General features: G+C 39.0%; 1 protein-coding gene across 1 annotated transcript in view; it reads left to right on the top strand.

Annotated features, from left to right (window-relative positions):
* SUCLG2 (succinate-CoA ligase GDP-forming subunit beta) overlaps window positions 1-18,588 on the top strand; it is a 392,451-nt gene that overhangs the window by 124,239 nt on the left and 249,624 nt on the right. Inside the window, exon 5 of the mRNA XM_007946054.2 lies at window positions 13,996-14,148. Coding sequence (XP_007944245.2) covers window positions 13,996-14,148 — 153 coding nt within the window. The remainder of the gene's footprint in view (window positions 1-13,995; window positions 14,149-18,588) is intronic.

Raw genomic sequence — 18,588 nt, 5'->3', positions numbered from 1 at the left:
TTTTCAAAATGATTTTCAGTTTCATTCCACATTGTTCTCCCACTCTATCCAGGATCTCCTACATAGATCTCCCTCCAAGTGGTTGACAGTAGTAGTCAGGCACCATCTAGTTCTTCTGGTCTCATAGTTGTATAGGCTGAGGATCACATGGTGTACCAGTCCCTGGGTGGGACTGATTGTTTCCATGCATTTTTGGTTGTCTTCATTCTTCTTTGCTCTGGATAAGAGAGACCCATTGTTGCATCTAGATGGCCGCTTGCAAGCTTTTAAGATCCCAGTTGCTACTCACCAAAGCAGAATGTAGAACAATGTTTTTGTTTAGTATGTTATGCCAATTAATCTTGATGCCCCCTGGGACTATGGTCCTAAGCCCACAGGTCCAACTCCTTGCTCCCTGTGGGTAGCTGGCTGTGTCCAAGAAGTGGCTACAACTTTGTCCCTCGTCAGCTCTACTGTATACCTGGGAATTCTTATAGAACATTCAGATTCTCTTGTAGTAACACTGTCTGCCAACCCTATACTTGGTGTTGGGCACACTCCCCCCTGCATAGACATACCTAATAGTTCAGCCTGTCAGTTTGTCTTCACTGACAGCACAGTACTGTATGTGCAAAAGGGTTCATCTTTGTTGTCTGTACCTCCCATGCACCTCTCTCTGTTTTCCTTTTCCTCAATGCCACTGTGTTGATCACTCATATTTGGTAGATTGACCTTCTATTCACCCCTGTTTTGGGACTCTTAATGGACTTGAATCAATGGCCTGCCATGTAGTTTGGTAATATCAGGACTGTGCCTTTTTACTTGTCTACCTTGGATTTTCTAGCCTCAGCAGCCAGCAGTTGCTCGAGTGAAGAAAGCCTCCAGCTTCAGTGGACCGGGAGCAAGAGGCAGAGCTGAAGCCGAAGGGTGAGGGACTTTCAAGCAGCCCCTAGGGCCTGGCAGTTTGAACTTGGACTTCTAGCCAAAATTGTAGGAGAATAAACTCCTGTTTGTTCAAGCTACCCATTTGTGGTATTTTCTGTTAGAGTGGCACTGTTCTTGTTGTTATGTGCCGCCGAGTTGGACCTGACTCATAGCAACCCCTCCTTGGGTTTCCCAGGTGGTATCTATCACTACAGAAGTAGATTGTCCAACCTTCCTTCCGAGGAGTTGCCTTAGGCACTATGCTACCAGAGCTCCCTAGGTAACCAAAAGACTGACTTTCAGCAAACAAGATTGTGTCATTACATATTGCAGGTTGTTAATGAGTCTTCCCCCAGTACTGATGCCATGTTCTTCTTCATATAGTCCAGCTTCTCAGATTATCTGCTCAGCATGCAGATTGGATAAGTATGGTGAAAAGATACAACCCTGATGCACACCATTCCTGATTTTAAACCATGCAGTATCCCCTTATTCTATGTGAACAACAACCTCCTGTTCAGTGTACAGGTTCCTTATGAGCACAGTTCTGGAATTTGTATTCTTCGTAACATTATCCATAATGTTTTACAATCTGCATAGTTGAATGCTTTTTTATAGTCAGTAAACACAGGTAAACATCTTTCTGGTATTCTTTGCTTTTAGCCAAGATCCATATGACATCAGCAGTTATATCCCTTGTTCCACATCCTTTTCTGAATCCATCTTATATTTCTGGAAGTTTCTTGTCAATATCCTGCACCAACCATTTTTGAATTATCTTAAGCAAGATTTTACTTGCAGGTAATATTAATGATAATTGTGTTTGTTAATTTCCACGTTTTGTTGGATCACTTTTCTTTTGAGTGGGTACCTATATATGTCACTTCCAGTCAGTTGGCCAGGTAGCTGTGTGCCATATTATTTCACATAAACAAGTAGGTGCTTCCAGTTCTTTATCCATTTGTTGAAACAGTGGGTATTACATCACTTCCTGGAGCCTTGTGTTTTGCCAATTCCTTCAGTACAGCTTGAATGTCTTCCTTCAAACCATTGTTTTTTGGTCATATGCCACTTCCTGAAATAGTTGAATATTGACCAATTCTTTTTGATACAGTGACTCTGTATTCCTTCCCATCTTCTTTTGATACTTCCTGTATCATTCAATATTTTACCCATAGACTCCTTAAGTATTGCAACTTGAGGCTTGAATTTTTTCCTTCAATTCTTTCAGCTTGAGAAATGCCAAGTGTGTTCTTCCCTTTTGGTTTTCTAACCACAGGTCTTTGCACCTTTCATTTAATTTGACTTTGTCTCCTCAAGCTGCCTCTGAAATCTTCTGTTCAGCTCTTTTATCTTGTGATTTCCTCCATTTGCTTTAGCTACTCTACGTTTAAGGGCAAGTTTCAGAGTCTCTTCTGACATTCATTTTGGTCTTTTCTTCCTTTCCTGTCTTTTTAATGACCTTTTGGTTTTTTAAAGGATGATCTTATTGTCATCCCATAACTTGTCTGGTTTTCTGTCATTGGTGTTCAATGTGTCAAACATGTTCTTCAGGTGGGATATAATCTAAATGTAGGATATAATCAAGGTCACATTTTGGCTCCTGTGGACATGTTTTAATTGTCTTCAACTTCAACTTGAATGTATATAGGAGCAATTGATGGTCTGTTCCACAGTCAGCTCCTGGCCTTGTTTTGGCTGAAGATAATGAACTTCTCCATTGCCTCTTTCCACAGATGTAGTCGATCTGATTCTTTGTATTCCATCTGGTGAGGTCAACATGTATAGCCACCATTTATGTGGTTGAAAAAAGATGTTTGCAATGAATAAATTGTTTGTCTTCCAAAACTCTGTCATGTGATCTTGGGTGTCATTTCTATAACTAAGACCATATTTTCCAACTACTAATGATTGTTCTTTGTTACCAACTTTTATATTTAAATTATCAGTAATCAGTACATCTTGAGTGTGTGTTTGGTCAATTTTAGACTGCAGAACTTGGTAAAAATCTTAAATTTCTTCATTTTTGACTTTAGTGATTGCTGCGTAAATTTGAATAATAATAGTATTAGCTGGTCTTCCTTGTAAGCGTATGGATATTATCCTACTGACAGCATCATGTTTTAAGATAGAAGTTAAAACATTTTTTTGTGACACTGCATATGACTCCATTCTTCTTTAATTTGCCATTCTTTGCATATTAGATCATATATATGATTGTATGATTCAAAATGGCCAATTCCAGTCTATTTCAGCTTACTAATTCCTAGGATATAGATCTTTATACCTTTCCTTTCATTTTGACAAGTTCCAATTTTCTTCATATGTCATAAATTCCATGTTTTGATTATTAATGGATGCTTTTGGCTGTTTCTTCCCATTTTGAGTCATGCCCCTTCATCAAATGCAGGTCCTGAAAGTTTTACTCCATCCACATTTTTAAGATCTCCATTATGTTTAGGGGGTAGCTCTTTCCCAGTCTTTGTTTTCAGTGTCTTCCAACTTGAGGTCCACATCTTTGGGGACTGTATCAGTGTTTCAGGGCTATGCATAAAGTTTTCCAGTAGTGTATCAGACAGCGTTTCACTTATATTCATAAAGTTTTCATTTGTCCCAGTTCTTTGAGGAGTGAATGGCTCCTTCTTTCTTCCCAATCTGTCTTAGTGTGGAAGCTCTGCTGAAGCATGTCCACCATGAGTGACCCTGTTGGTATTTGACATACTGGTGGCATAGCCTCCAGCTCACATTAACACCAAGGTACCACAGTACAATGAACTGACAGGCGAAGAGATGGTTAGAAGGCCTCCTTGTAACAGCCAATTAGAGCTACAGTTTGAGGTAGCATCTGTCCACTTGGATGACTCAGCATCATGAATTGATGATCTCTGCTAGTGTGCAGTGGTTGGGGACACAGAGGAAATATGTTCCATTTTTACTTTTCATGGAGTTCTCTGGAAAATTCTTGGCATGACCTGAAAAAAAAAAAAAAATACTGACTGATTCCTGGTGTACTTATTATAATAGGATCTATGCTGACCCTTCAAAGGCTTCTGAACTGGAGGGAGAGTGGAATACTGATGGGTCGTTAGCTCCATCACTCTGACAGCATAAAGGTGTTCTAAATATTAAGGGTGCCAACAAACAGGCTATGTATTTCCCTTTCCCATTGCTTCTTAGGTAGATGCGAGAATTGTTCAAACTCAAAAGTGTTTAATTTTGTTGCTTAATTTTCTTTTGGCTTATATCTTAGTTATCTAGCGCTGCTAGAATAGAAATACCACAAGTTGGTGTTTTTAACAAACAAAAATTAATTCTCTCACAGTTTAGAGGGCTAAAAGTCCAAATTAGGATGCCAGCTCTAGGGGAAGGCTTTCTTATCCCTGTCGGCTCTTGTGGAAAGTTATTGTCTCCTTTCAGCATCTGTGGGTCCAGTGTCCCTTGAAGACCTCCATGTGTGTTGGCATCAGTCTTCCCCTTATAGGAGGTTCTTAGTGCAGGGGCTGCAGGTCCAAAAGACATGCTTTGCTCCCGGCTCTTCTTTTTTGGTGATACTGAGCTCCCTCCTTCTCTCTCCTTTTATCTCTTGTAAGATAAAACATGATGTAGGCCACACCCTAGGGAAATTCTTCTTTCATTGGATCAGGGCTGTGAACTGAGGAAGGGTGTTGCGTTGTACCCTAATTCTCTTACACCTGTTTGGCTGATCACATCAGATCACATCATGAGGATAATCATATCATTACATAACTGCAAATTACTTCATTATACAACTGCCAAACCACTGAGAATCATGGCTCAGCCACATTGACACATATTTTGGGGGGACATAATTTAATCCATGACAACTTGGCACAGTGCTTTTGTTTCTTTTTAAATTTTATGATCAGCTGTAACCAAGAGTGCAGTTCTACACTGATACACATGGGTTCACCATGCATCATAGTGGACTTGATGGCAACTAGTAGTGGTTATAATTTAGTGATGTTCTAATTTAATGTGTGCCTTGTAGCTTGAGACAATGAGGAACGATTTTTAATGGTATATGAGGCTCATACATACAGAATCTGCATCGATTTGATTATTTGTTCAGCCAATTCTTTGAGAAGTGGATGGCAGAAGTGGATGGCCTCTTCCTTTTTCCAGATCTTCCAAGCCTGTCTTATTCTGGAAGCTCTACTGAAACCTGTCCACCCTGGGTGGCATTTGAAACACTCATGGCATAGCCTCTAGCCTCACAGCAACACACACACCACCACAGTATGCCAAACTGACAGACAAGTTTGTCTCCCTTAGTTGTTCTAAACCACTGCTGGCTCACTTCCTCTTTTCCCTTAGTTGTTCCAAAGCACCATGGCTCACTTTTCAGTGGAGACTGATATCACTCTTGGTAAAGTGGAGGGTCATTGAAAAAGGGGAAGGCCCTCAACAAGATAGATTGACTAACTGGCTGCAAGGATGGGCTCAGATATAGCAAGCATCATAAGGCTGGCACAGGACTGGTGAGAGTTTCGTTCTGTTGTACATAGGATCGCTGTGAGTCAGAGATGACTCTACAGCACCTAACAACAACAACGACACATGCTTAGTGAAGATAGTTTGGAAAATATTGAGAAGCTGAAAGAATAAGAATACATAATTCTTTAGTCCCATCTTTCAGCTACAAACACTTTTAACATTTTACTGCATTGTAGTGTCATTTTATTTTTATTTATTTATTTCATTGTGATTTGGGTGAAAGTTTACAGAGCAAATTCACTTTCCATACAGCAGTTCACATACACTTTGTCTCATGACATTGACTACAATTAACCACAATGCAACAGCTCCCCTCCCATTTCCTGCAGATAGTGACCTCTTTCCTGTGTCCATCTGTCCATGCACTCCTGCCCCCTGAGCTGTCCCTGTGCACACACAGCCTTTCTAATCTTCCATGATTGTTCTCTCCAAGGAATGTATCTGCCTATTGTAAATGTTCACCTCATGTGCCTGTCTTTTGTTTGGCTGGAAGCCACAGGTGTGGGTTTATTTCCAGACCTAAAGGGCAACAAGGGACCATAGTCTCAGTGGTTCCATCAGGGTCTATCAGACCAGCATACCTGGTCCCTTCCGTGACCCCCTCCCCAAAGTGTCATTATTTTTTGTTTTAGCTGTTCTGACAGGTGTTTCACTACTATTCACAAGGTTTTCAGTGGCCGATTTTTTCAGAAGTAGATGGCTCTGTATTTCTTCCAGTTAGGTATGTAGTAATAATCTCTTTATGGTTCTAATTTGTATTTCCCCGTTGATGCTGAACATCTTTTCGTATCCTTTGTCACTTGTACATCTTCTTTGGTGAAATGTCTCTATGTGTTTTGTTCATCTTCTAAATAGATGTGTGTTTTTCTTTTTTTAAAAAAAGAAACTGTTGAGTTTTGAGGGTTATTTTTGATACTAATCCTTGGTCATATGTGTGGTTTTCAAATAATTTCCACTCCTTGGAAGGAACGTTGGGCAATCCTACTTCCGTAGTGATACTGCCTCGGAAACCCAAGGAGGGGTCGCTATGAGTCGGGGTCGACTCGACGGCAAATAACAACAACAACAGTCTTAGCTTGTCTTTTCATCCTCTGTAAGGAGAACATGTTTAATTTTCATGTTGACATGCTTATCAGTGTTTCCTTTTGTGAATTGTACTTCTAGGATCAAGTCCAAGAATTCTTTAATTAGTCATATACCAGATTTCTGGGTGGTGCAAAAGATTTAGCACTCAACTGCTGGCCAAAAGATTGATGGTTCAAACCCACCCAAGAGACACCATGAGTTTGAACACAAGGGAGTTTGTAATGAATCACCATTGACTTGATGGCAACTGACTATAGCCTATATACCAAAGATTTTCTCCCATTTTTTTCCTAAACATTTTGTAGTTTTGCATTCCCACTTAAGTCTATGATCCATTTTGAGTTAATTTTTATATAATATGTGAGGCTTAGATAATAGATCCTCCCACCCCTACTGTGTTGCTGTAATACGTTTTGTTGAAAAGGCTATCTTTCCTCCATCACATTGCTTTTGCATTTCCATCAAAAATGTAGTGAGCATATTTCTGTGGATCTATTTTTGGGTTTTCTCTTCTGTTCCATTAATACATATGAATATCCCTCTACCAATATCACACAGTCTTGATTACTGTTACTGTAATAAGTTTTTAATTAGGCAGACTGATTCTTCTCAGTTTATTCTTTTAAAAACTGTCTTAGCTATTCTAGTTTCTATGGCTATCTATATAAATATCAGTAATTTTAGCTCTATCTACAAAAAAAGCTTGCTGGGATTTTGATAGAATTTTGATGAACCTGTATATCAGTAATTTAGAGAGAATTGCTCTGGCGGTGCTGTGGTTAAAAGCATTAGGCTGCTAACTAAGGGGTCAGTGGTTTGAAGCTACCAGCCATTCAGCTTGGGATAGCTGAGGTAGTCTGCTTCTTTGTAAAGATTGAGAGCCTTGGAAACCCTAGGGAAATTTCTCCTATGTCTGTCCTATGGGGTTGCTATAAGTCAGAATTGACTCAGTGGCAGAGGTGTTTTTGAGTGTTCCAATTCATGATGTGTCTCTCCATTTTCTTAGATCTAGTTTATTTTTTTTCATCAGCATTTTGTAGTTCTAAGCATACAAGTGTGGTACATGTTTTAGATTTACAACTAAATATTTCATTTTTTTTTAGCCATTATAAATGTTACTAGATTCTCAGTTTTGGTGCCCATGTGTCCACTACTCATGTATAGAAATTCATTGATTTTTGCAGTACCCACTTAGTATCAAGTTTTAGTTTTTTGGTAGATTCTTTGGGATTTTTTACATAATCGATCATGTCATCTGTAAATAAGGATAATTTCTTTTCTAGTATGTATACTTTTTCTTTCCCTATTTTGCCGGGTAGCACTTCCTGCATTATGCTGAGTCATCCTTGCTTTGTTCCCAGTCTTAAGGAGGGGAAAGCATTCACTCTTTCACTATTACACGTACAGTATTAGTTCCAGGTGTTTTGTCGATGCCCTCCATCAAGCTGAGGAAACACCCCTGTATTTCATTTTTTTGAGCATTCTTGTCTTGGATAGATGGGGAATGCTGTCATACGAGTTCTCTCTGCATTAATTGATATAATCATGAACTTTTTTCTTTAGCCTGTTAATGCAGTTGACAGTATTGATTTTCAAATACTGAAAATCTTTGTATCCCTAGTATGAACCCACTTGATCATAGTGTATAAAAGCCAAGACCAAACTTGCTACCATCAAGTAGATTCAACTCATAGTGACCCCTCCTTGGGTTTCTGAGATTGTATCTCTATGGAAATACATTGCCTACTCTTCCTTCCAAGGAGTGGCTGATGGGTTTGAACTGCCAGCCTTCTGGTTAGCAGTCAAATGACTTGGGCACTATGCCACCAGAGCCTATATATTACTTGTTTATATATTCTAATATTTTGTTAACTATTGACAGAATTGACGAATACCCACTGAGATGTTTGAACAAATGGATTCAACTCTGGAGGCTTAACAGCCCCTAATAACAACAACACACTATTTTGTTAAGAATTTTTACATGGATATTCATGAGGGATATTGGTGTGTAGTTTTTCTGTTTTGCATTTTTCCCCCCCTGATTTTGCTATTAGGCAAATATATAAAATGAATTGAGAGATACTCTTTCTTTTTCTATTTTCTGGAAAGGATTATTTAAAGTTGATGATAATTCTTATTTAAATGTTTGGTACAATTCTCTAGTGAAACCATATGGGCCTGAGGATTTTTTTGTCTGTGCTTTTGGTGTGTCTGGCTTGCTGGCATCTCCAGTACATATTTGAGATTTAAGAGGCAAAAAGGAAACCCAGGGAACTCATCACCATGTAGTTCCTTGGATCCTGAGGGCCCTAGCTAATATTAATTTGTTTTAATATCATGTCTAAGGTTTTTATTTGTACTTACCAAAAAGAATAGGGAAAGGTACTTGCTTGAATAATTTCTTTTTGAAGGATCAGCACAAGGTTGGCTCCTATGAAGTGGAGCAAATGTCCAACTTTTCCAAACTGCTGTACTACTCCCTCATCTCTAACATCAGCTATTACTCTGCCTCTCAGTACTCTGCCTCCCATCTTAAGGTTCTGTAACTCACTATAAGGTCTCAGAGAACTCACAAAAGGATAATACAGGAAATGGCTCACATGGTTAAAGAGTTTGGTTAAGTCCCAAATCCGTGGATCAGGCATCAGTCTGGAGGATTCTCCCCACTCATGTGGTTGCAGGGGCTAATGAACACAAATTGGCAGGTTAGACAATAGGCTGCTGGTTCACAGTACTGTGGAAGCTGATGAATCAGGGCAGATGTTGGGCTAGCTGAAGTCCCAAGAACCAGGGGTCAAATGATGATGAAGCAGATACAGGATCCAGCACCAGAGAGAGAACTTTGCCAAAGTATTCATATACATTGAATGCAGACCATTCACTCAGGGAAACTAAGTGTAGTGACTTGAGTCACACCCTCTAGTAAGGCAGAGACTCAAGTTACATAACCCCCTAATCCTGCTTCATTAACATAAAGGACATGAAATGGGACCATATCCACAGACACAGAGGCTAGGATTTACAGTACATCACAAAATGGAAGACTGTGGCAGACAACAATACTAAATAATTAACTGCACTACAGTGCATCTACTCCATCTTCTCAAAACTGAAGTCCCCAGATTATAAACCAAAATGGATTGTCACTGAGTCATTTTTGACTCATGGCATCCCATATGGTTAAGGTAGAGCTGTGCTACAAAGGATTTTCAATGGCCAATTTTTTGGCCTTTCTTCTAAGATGCCTCTAGGGAGACTCCCCTGGATTATAGAAACTTTCTGTTTCTAAGTTTTATTTAAGAAAACAACACACCATATATTTGTTTCTTAATGTGTGCCAGTGTGTTGCATGCTGCTTGGGACAGTAATGCAGGATGTGAGACAGTGTTCCTCCTCATGTTGTCCATGTTTTAGTGTCACTAGTGGTTACTGATCCACAAAGGGGCAGTTCAAAATTGAAAGTATATAATCTTATTTATTCAGAGTCCTGTTACAAATTAAAACGTTCGGTGGTCAAATAGGATAAAGGAAGTTAAAAAGCTTTTTATGCAAGAGGACTCTAGAAGGGAAGTGCTTATGACATTACTTGTGTAATTCATGGATGAGGCTTTTTCAGAATGTGTCTAACTAAGCGTCTCATGGGATGAGTGTTCACGGAGTCCATTTAGATTCTCTCTATAACAGTTTCTGAAATGTTCTGGCATCCTGTTAGATGGCATACTAACATTGAAAAATGAGCTTTGTGTAAAATGTCTTGAATTTTCTGTCGGTTGCTTTCATTTTCCTGGGGACTTTTTTTGTAAAGAATAATACATTATTTCTATCAAGAAGGAGTTGTTTGAGACAGCATCTGGTCTTTTGCAAATAGAATTTTGATGGAATGCAAAGCACATCTGTCAACATCTTCGAAGATTAAGAATAGGATTCTTGAACGACACTTGTCCTAAAAAGATATGATGTTGTGTTGCTTCTAAGAATAACTATGAAAAATCTTTAAATCTTATTTACTAGAATAACTCTACATTAGAAAGTGAATAGTGGTTGTGCCAGTAGACTTGAAAGCACAAATAGAACATGTTCCTCATTTGGTATTTTTGTGCCTACCATATTTCTCAAAACAGCTTTCTTCTTCTAGAGAAATAACTGATTGTCTTAACTATAATGTTTGTCTTAAAGTTGTTCCATATTATGTTATTTCTATAAACTTAAGTTAATGTATTTGATGAGGAAAGAATAATACTAACTATTTCTACTTCCAATATTTTCCTACTCCTAAATCAGAAATTCTGAAACTTGTTTCAGACAACCTAAAGGGTGAAGGAAAGGTAGGTGTTCACTAATAAATTCACATTCATTTTCCTGTATTATTGGAAAGAACAACCAACTTGAAATCAGAATGGTTCTAGGTAAATCTAACACTGTGTGTCAAGCAGTACTTTTTATATACGCATACCCTACTAGCCGGGAGCTCTGGTAGCATAGTGCCTAAGGCACTTGACTGCTAACCAGATGGCTGGTGGTTCAAACCCACCAGCCACTCCTTGGAAGGAAGGTTGGACAATCCTACTTCCGTAGTGATACTGCCTCAGAAACCCAAGGAGGGGTCGCTATGAGTCGGGGCCGACTCGATGGCATATAACAACAACAACAACAACCCTACTAGCCATTTGTGATAAAAGAATTGATACGAAACCTCGTATAAGGTATTTTCTTTAGGCACTACGCTACCAGAGCTCTTTCTTTTTAACTAGTGATAACCATAAAACAAGACCCACTGCCAAATGGATTACAACTCACTGGGACCTTATAGGACAGAGTAGAGCTGTCCCATAGGGTTTCCAAGGCTGTAAATTTTTATGGAAGCAGACTGCCTCCTCTTTATTCCATGGCAATGCCAGTGTATTTGAACCACCCACTTTTTGGTCAGCAGCTTAGCACTTAGCCACTTTGCCACCAGGGCTCCTTTTCAGTGGTGATAAGTTCTATCAAAATTTGAAAAACTTTTCAGGAAGGAGTTATGTATTCATTACATTATATCTTTTTAAATCATCATGTATTTATTATATGTATCTTAAAACTTTTTTTTGTGCCATCTGGGTAGCTAAAATCAAATGCTGTTTAACCAATTTTTTTGTAAAACCTATTTTTTAATTACTTTTAGGAAAAGCAGTGTAAGTGTTCTTATTTTCAGTTCAGTTACTAATTATTTATGGGAGTGTTCTTATTTTCTTTAAAAACTCATTGAAGATATCTTGTACCTTCTCATTGGGAATATAAGTTGGTATAGCCTCTCTGGAGGACAATTTGATAGTGCTTACCAGAATTTTAAATATGAAAAACCTAAATCCTAGCCATTATTGTTCCAAGGGCCTTATCTACCAAAATCCTAAAGCAAATGAAAAATGACACGTATAAAAATAATCAGTGAAGTAGCAGTTTAGAATATTGAAAGGCACATAAATACCTATGAGTAGAGCATGGTAGGGTGCTCTGGTGGTTCAGTGATTAGAGCGCTCAGCTGCTGGACACAAGGTCAGCGCAGGAGAAAGAAGCGGCAGTTTACTTCTGTAAAGATCACAGTCTTGGAAATCCTATGGGACAGTTTTGTCCTGTCCTCTGTGGTCACTATGAGGCAAAATCAACTTGACAGCAGCAGATTTGGTTTGGTTTTGGTTTAGGACTTGATGAAATCACCACCACCATTAGTTGCCATTGAGCTGACTCATGGTGAGGCCATGTGTGTCAAAGTAGAACTATGACCATAGGCTTTTCAGTGGCTGTTTTTTTCAAAGTAGGTCACTAGGCTTTTGTTTTGAGGTGCCTCTGAGTAGACTTAAACCTCCATCCTTTCAGTTAGCAGCTGAGTATTTTAACTATTTGCAGCACCAGGGTTAAATAACTTTCGGCATATATGTACTTGCGGTCACTATGAAGAGAGATCTTGGAAAGATGTTCACACTGGAGTATTAAATTAAGAAAGGAATTCTAGTACATATGATATGTTCCCATGCATAAGATGATTCCATTACTGTAATGTTTGCAGGTGTATTGAAAAAAGACTGAAGAGTTGGTCTTGATTTTTCTTGAGAGAGTTGCTACATTCACTTGTTGAAGTTGTGTAGAACAAAAGGGTACTAGGCTGAGGCAGGAAGTGAGGGCTCATTTCCATCCCTCCAGCCTGCCTCTTGCTTGATCATGGTCCTGGCATGTGGCCCGATTCTCCCAGAGGAAAGGGCACCTTTTTATAATTATCCCAAAGGTTCCATGTGTGCCAGTGGCCACCGTGGCTTGTTCTTGTTAGCTGCTTGTAGAGTCAGCCCATAATTCTTGGGACCCCATGAACAGTGGAACTAACGGCTGCCTGGTCATGTGCTCTCCCCCACAAGTGATTGCAGATTGGATGAAAGACCATCTAATTCATAGGGTTTTTATTGGCTGATTTTCAGAAGTCAGTCACCAGGCCTTTCTCCTTAGTCTGTGTTAGTCTATAAGCTCCACTGAAAGCTGTTCAGCATCATAGCAGGATGTAGGCCTCCACTGATGGAGAAGTGTTGGTTGCACATGAAGTGCATTGAATGGAGCCTCCTGTGTCTCATTTATGGAAGGTGAGAATTCTGTCACTGAATCACCACTGCTCTCTTGATGATGGTGCCCAAAGTGTGTGTGTTTGTTTGGTGGGGGTATACAGTAGTGAGGTACTTTCACTTTTTAGTTTATACACTTTTGATACCATTTGCAGGATTTTTGAACAAGCGAATATTTTGTTTATAATTTAAAAGAAAGTATAAAATGAAATAAAATATAGTGATCCAGGAGATAAATACAATAAACATATGTTACATCAGATGTACTGTAAAAAGAATCCTTCTTTGATAGTCAAACTTGATTTTCTAACAGTGGAATCTGAGAAAAATTAGCACAGTAATATTACAAAGAAGAAGAAGAAGGAAAAAACCACACTCACTGCCATCTAGTTATTCCAACTCATAGAACCTCCATTGTTTTTCTGAGTTGGTAAATCTTTATGCAAGTACATTGCTCTCTTTTCTTTCTGTGGAACAGCTGATGGATTTGAACAACTAACCTTCTGGTTAGCAGTCAAATGCCTTAGGCACTGTCCTATCAGCGCTCCTTAATAGTAATATATATGTACTATTAATATTTCAAATTAAAATAACAGCTCCTTCCCTAGAGTTTTATTTAAGTGTGAGGGTTTCTCGAGGAAGGAAAAAAACAAAAAAAGATTAAAGTGAGAAGGTTCCTTGAGGCAAACCAAATACCTGTCACTTGAACAAGTTAACAGGATCAATTAAAGAGGTGAAAATGGCACTGTGTACCAAGAGAGCAGAACTCTCAAATCTCTGGAAGCTCACTTGCTGGGTTTTAAGAGCCTGAAAATGAAGCTGTTTGATTTGTGTTGTGAGTTTATATAGATTTCCAAGTGAAAATCAACTCAATACTGAATTAATTTGACTTTCCTACTAATAGGTTATGGTGGCTGAAGCCCTGGACATTTCCAGAGAAACATACTTGGCAATTCTGATGGATCGGGCTTGCAATGGCCCCGTTCTGGTGGGCAGTCCCCAGGGCGGCATTGACATAGAAGAGGTGGCAGCTTCTTCTCCAGAACTTATTTTTAAGGTATGTTTAAATTACTGCCTGCACTGTGTTAATTGATTGTTATTGTAGAAGCTGTTAAATATTTAATGTGGAGTCTGAGGCTGGCAGCAGTAAATCTGTTTCTAGGTGTCCAGTTGAAGGCTGGGTTTTGTTATGTGTCATTGAGTCATTCTGACTCATGGTAACCCTGTAGGACAGAGTAGAACTGCCCCATAGAGTTTCCTAAGCCATAATGTTTTTTTTTCCTTCTTCTTTGAGATTTAATTTATTTTGCTGTTGTTGAGAATATACACAGCAAAACATAAACCAATTCAGCAGTTTCTACGTGTATAATTTAGTGACTGATTACATTCAAGATGTGTGACCTTCTCACCCTCCTTTTCTGAATTATTCTTCCCTTGTTAACATAAACAAATGATCTTCTTAAGTTTCTGATCTAATCTTTTGAGTTTCTGTTATTAATTTAATCCCATATAATTCTTAAAAGAGCATAATGCTTAAGGAAGACCTTTTTTTACTAGTTATGCTAAACTGTTTGGTTTTAAGATGACTTTAGCAAATATTTTTGTTTAAGTTTCAAAGATTATCTTGGCTCTGTAGTTTCAGGGGTTATAGGCTATAATCTTTTGCCAAGCCTTTTCTCCCACAGAGCTGCTGGTGGGTTTGAACTGTTGACCTTTTGATTATCAGCCTAGCACTTTAACTGATGTGCCACTGGGGCTCCCTTGAAGGTTGGGTAGAACCAAGGAATTTACTATTCAAGAGTTTTTTTCTCTTTCACTCTTTCCTCCCTGTTTGGTTCTCCATGCTACTATAACAGACATACCACAAATGGATGGCTTTAACAAATAGGAATTTATTCTCTTACAATTTAAGAGGCTAGAAGTGTCATTTAAACATGCCATTCAGCTTTAAGGGCTGGGTGAAACCCTCTTAACCTTGGGCTTTAGCTCAGCCTCTTGCTCTCAGCCCACTGAAGCTGGAGGCTTTTTTTAACTTAGCTCCTGGCTGCAGAGGCTGACAAACCCTAGGTCGACAGGTAAAACAGCGCAGTTCCAAGATCATCCAGCAACACGGCAGGCCACTAGTTGAAGCCAGAAACAGTCCCAGTATCATCAGGCAAGATGGCAGGGTATTGAGATGAAGACTTGGCTAAATGCATGATTCAAGCATGCCAAAAAGCTTGAGACCTTTCTTAAAACTTTTTCTTATTTACTGGAAGGAGAGCACATCCCTAAGGCAGCTACTCAGCTACTCACAGCAGATTCTACCATGGGGTTGATTACCAGTCTTATCATGGGGAAAAACTACACCCAACTGCCCAACCACTCAAAACCAGGCCCAGCCAAGTTGACACATAACCCTAATTACCATATTCTTTTCCTTCTTCCCTTGTTCCTACCTCTTCCTCTTTCTTTGTTCTTTTCTGTCTAACTTGTCCCAAGTGGGAGAGGGCTGTGGTATTTCTGCTTCCTCTTGGTTAACTGTCCACATATGATTGACATACTTTCTCCTGGGAGAGCATATGTGAACTAGAGAGTGTATTGATGTCTTTCAGTATTACTGATGTAAAATAAACTAAAAACTAACCCAGTTGCCATTGAGTCAGTTTCCAAATCTTGGTGATCCTATAGGAGCTCTGGTAGTGTAGTGCCTGAGGGTTTTGACTGCTGACTAGAAGGCTGGTGGTTCAAACCCACCAGCCACTCTTCAGAAGGAAGGTTGAACAATCTACTTCTGCAGTGATACCACCTTGGAAATCCAAGGAGGAGTCACTCGGAGTCGGGTCCCACTCCACGACAATGAGTTTGGTGATCCTGTGCATTGCAGAGTGTAGCACTGGGCTGCGTAGGATTTTCAAGGCTGTGACCCTTGGGAAGCCGACCACTAGGGCCTGTCTTCTGAGATGCCTCTGGGTGGGTTTGAATTACAGGACATTCATTGGTGGTCAAATACTAAAATGTTCACACCAATCAGGGACTCCTATTGATATAACTAAAATCTTTCTAAGGTCAAGATTGGATCAGTTTGTTGCAGTTCTTGAATTCATTACTTTTATCGACATTAAGATTCATTTCTAGACAAAGGGATATGAATTGTAGACAAAAGAATCCTAACTAGCTGGCTGGTTTCCTAATGTCTCTAATTCTCAATTTTAATGTTAGTAAAATGGAAATGCGGGTGAATTTCTACCTTGTAGAATTGTGAGTATTAAATAAAGTAATGTGTAGAAAGTGTTTCTTAATCTGTTCTTGTTATGTGCCGTCGAGTTGGACCCGACTCATAACAACCCCTCCTTGGGTCTCTGAGGCGGTATCACTATGGAAATAGATTGCCCCACTTCCTTTTGAGGAGTGGGTTTGAACTGCCGACCTTCTGGTTAGCAGTCAAGTGCCTTAGGCACTATGCTACCAGAGTTGGTTTTAGTGTTTAAAAAAAAAAAAAAAAACATGAAGAATCTCTAGCAGAAATATTTCTTTTAGAAAGTGCTTTTTTTTTTCTTCAAAAGACAATTTCATTTTGAATCTTTGTCTAGATAATTTACCTATGCTTTAGTCATTGGTTTGAAAATATTCTTATGAATATTACTTATTTAAGTTAACTAACTACCTGGATAGTTAAATTGAGACTTCACATGGTGACTTTACCAGTGATACCTGGCCATTTTCAAAATTAACATCATTTAAAACCAGTTATTCCATACTACTGGTAAGATGGAGGAATAGGCAGATAAGTGACACAGACCTTCTTCAACAAAGAAAAGAAAAACCAATTGACAGAGTTACAGAAGATAATACTGGATCCCTGAACTTTGAAAGGAACTATATAGAAGTGGATTAGGCACAACTGGTGGAAAAACCTGAGTGAAAACAGTGAGTACAGAGAGAGTCAGAGCTGCAGACTGTCAGCTCCTCTGATGGGATCAACAGCCTGAATATTTCCACATGGTGTTGGAACCTGAGGATTGACCTAAAGATCAGCCTGGTCACCAAGGGCTTCAGGGACAATTGTGCTGGTGGCGTATAACTAGGAAGGGAAACAGCAAGGAGGGAGACAACCTGAGCTGGTTACTTTCTGTTGTCCGGAGGGTGCAGCCATTTTGATTGTTTACACACGGCAGCCATTTTGGATATTTAAAGTGACTGAGGGCACAGCCGTTTCGAATGTTTACAAGTGGAAGCCATTTTAGATATTTAAAGTGACCAAAGACGCAGCCATTTTGAATGTTTACAAGCGGTGGCCATTTTGGATATTTAAAGTGAACCAGGGCACAGCCATTTTGAATCTTTACTAGTGGCAGACATTTTGGATTTTAAAGTAATAGCATTCTCATTCAGATTCCAGGGACCTAAGAATAGGGTCTATTTGCCAAGGTCATCAGGGACATATTAGAGGCTGATAACAGGAAAGGGGAGAGGTAGTGAGCTAGTGCTGTCAATGAGCGAATAGAGGAGCACAGTACCCTGCTCGCATAGATAACATACAAACAAGACAAAGAAAATTAAAATTGTGGGCAAGTCACTCCACCATACAATCACCAAATAAATATAAGCACAAAAACATCACAATGCCTCGGAGACAACAGAGCATCACAGTCTACACAAAGAAGCAACATAAATCAGGAGAAATAAGGGACCAGGATACAGATCCAAAACATGTCATTGAGGACGATGTAGCATTAAACTCCCTGATAAGGAATTCAAAAGAATTATATTTCGGCATCTTCAACAAATTGAGAAACAGATCAAGGAAAACACAGAGAAAACCCTAGAACAATTTTGAAAGACAATATAAGAACAAAATGACAAAATAAATGAAAAATTAGAAATGATACAAAATCTACACACAGAAATCCAGAAGATTAATACTAAATTTCCAGAAATAAATAACACACTGAATGGTCAAAGGAGCAGAATTGAATCAATGGAAGACAAAATTAGGGAGATTGAAGGCAAATACTTGAATACTTTGGAAAGGGATAAATCAGAAAAAAGATGAAAAACAAAATGAAGAAAGCCTAAGATTCTTGTGGGATACCATCAAAAAGAATAACCTATGTGTCATTGGAATTCCAGAACAGGAAGAGACAGACAAAAGCACAGAGAAAATTGTGGAAGATTTGTTGGAAGAGAATTTGTTGAAAGATGAGAATATATCCATTCAGGAAGTCCAACGAACCCCAAATAGGATAGCCCCCCAAAAGAAAATCACCCAGACATATCATCATCAAACTTACCAAAACCAAAAACAAAGAAAGAATCATGAGAGTAGCATGGGAAAAACGAAAAGTTACCTACAAGGGGCAACCAATAAGACTAAGCTCTGATTTCTCAACAGAAACCATGCAGGCAAGAAGACAATGGGATGGTATAAATAAAACCCTGAAAGAGAAAAATTTCCAACCAAGAATTATGTACCCAGCAAAACTGTCCCTTAAATATGATGGTGAAATTAGGACAT

The sequence above is a fragment of the Orycteropus afer genome, unplaced genomic scaffold, assembly GCF_000298275.1.
Source record: "Orycteropus afer afer isolate SDZICR_OR568_19922 unplaced genomic scaffold, OryAfe1.0 scaffold00149, whole genome shotgun sequence".
NCBI classification, from domain to species: Eukaryota; Metazoa; Chordata; class Mammalia; order Tubulidentata; family Orycteropodidae; genus Orycteropus; species Orycteropus afer.
This window is presented reverse-complemented; position numbering and strand designations above follow the sequence as displayed.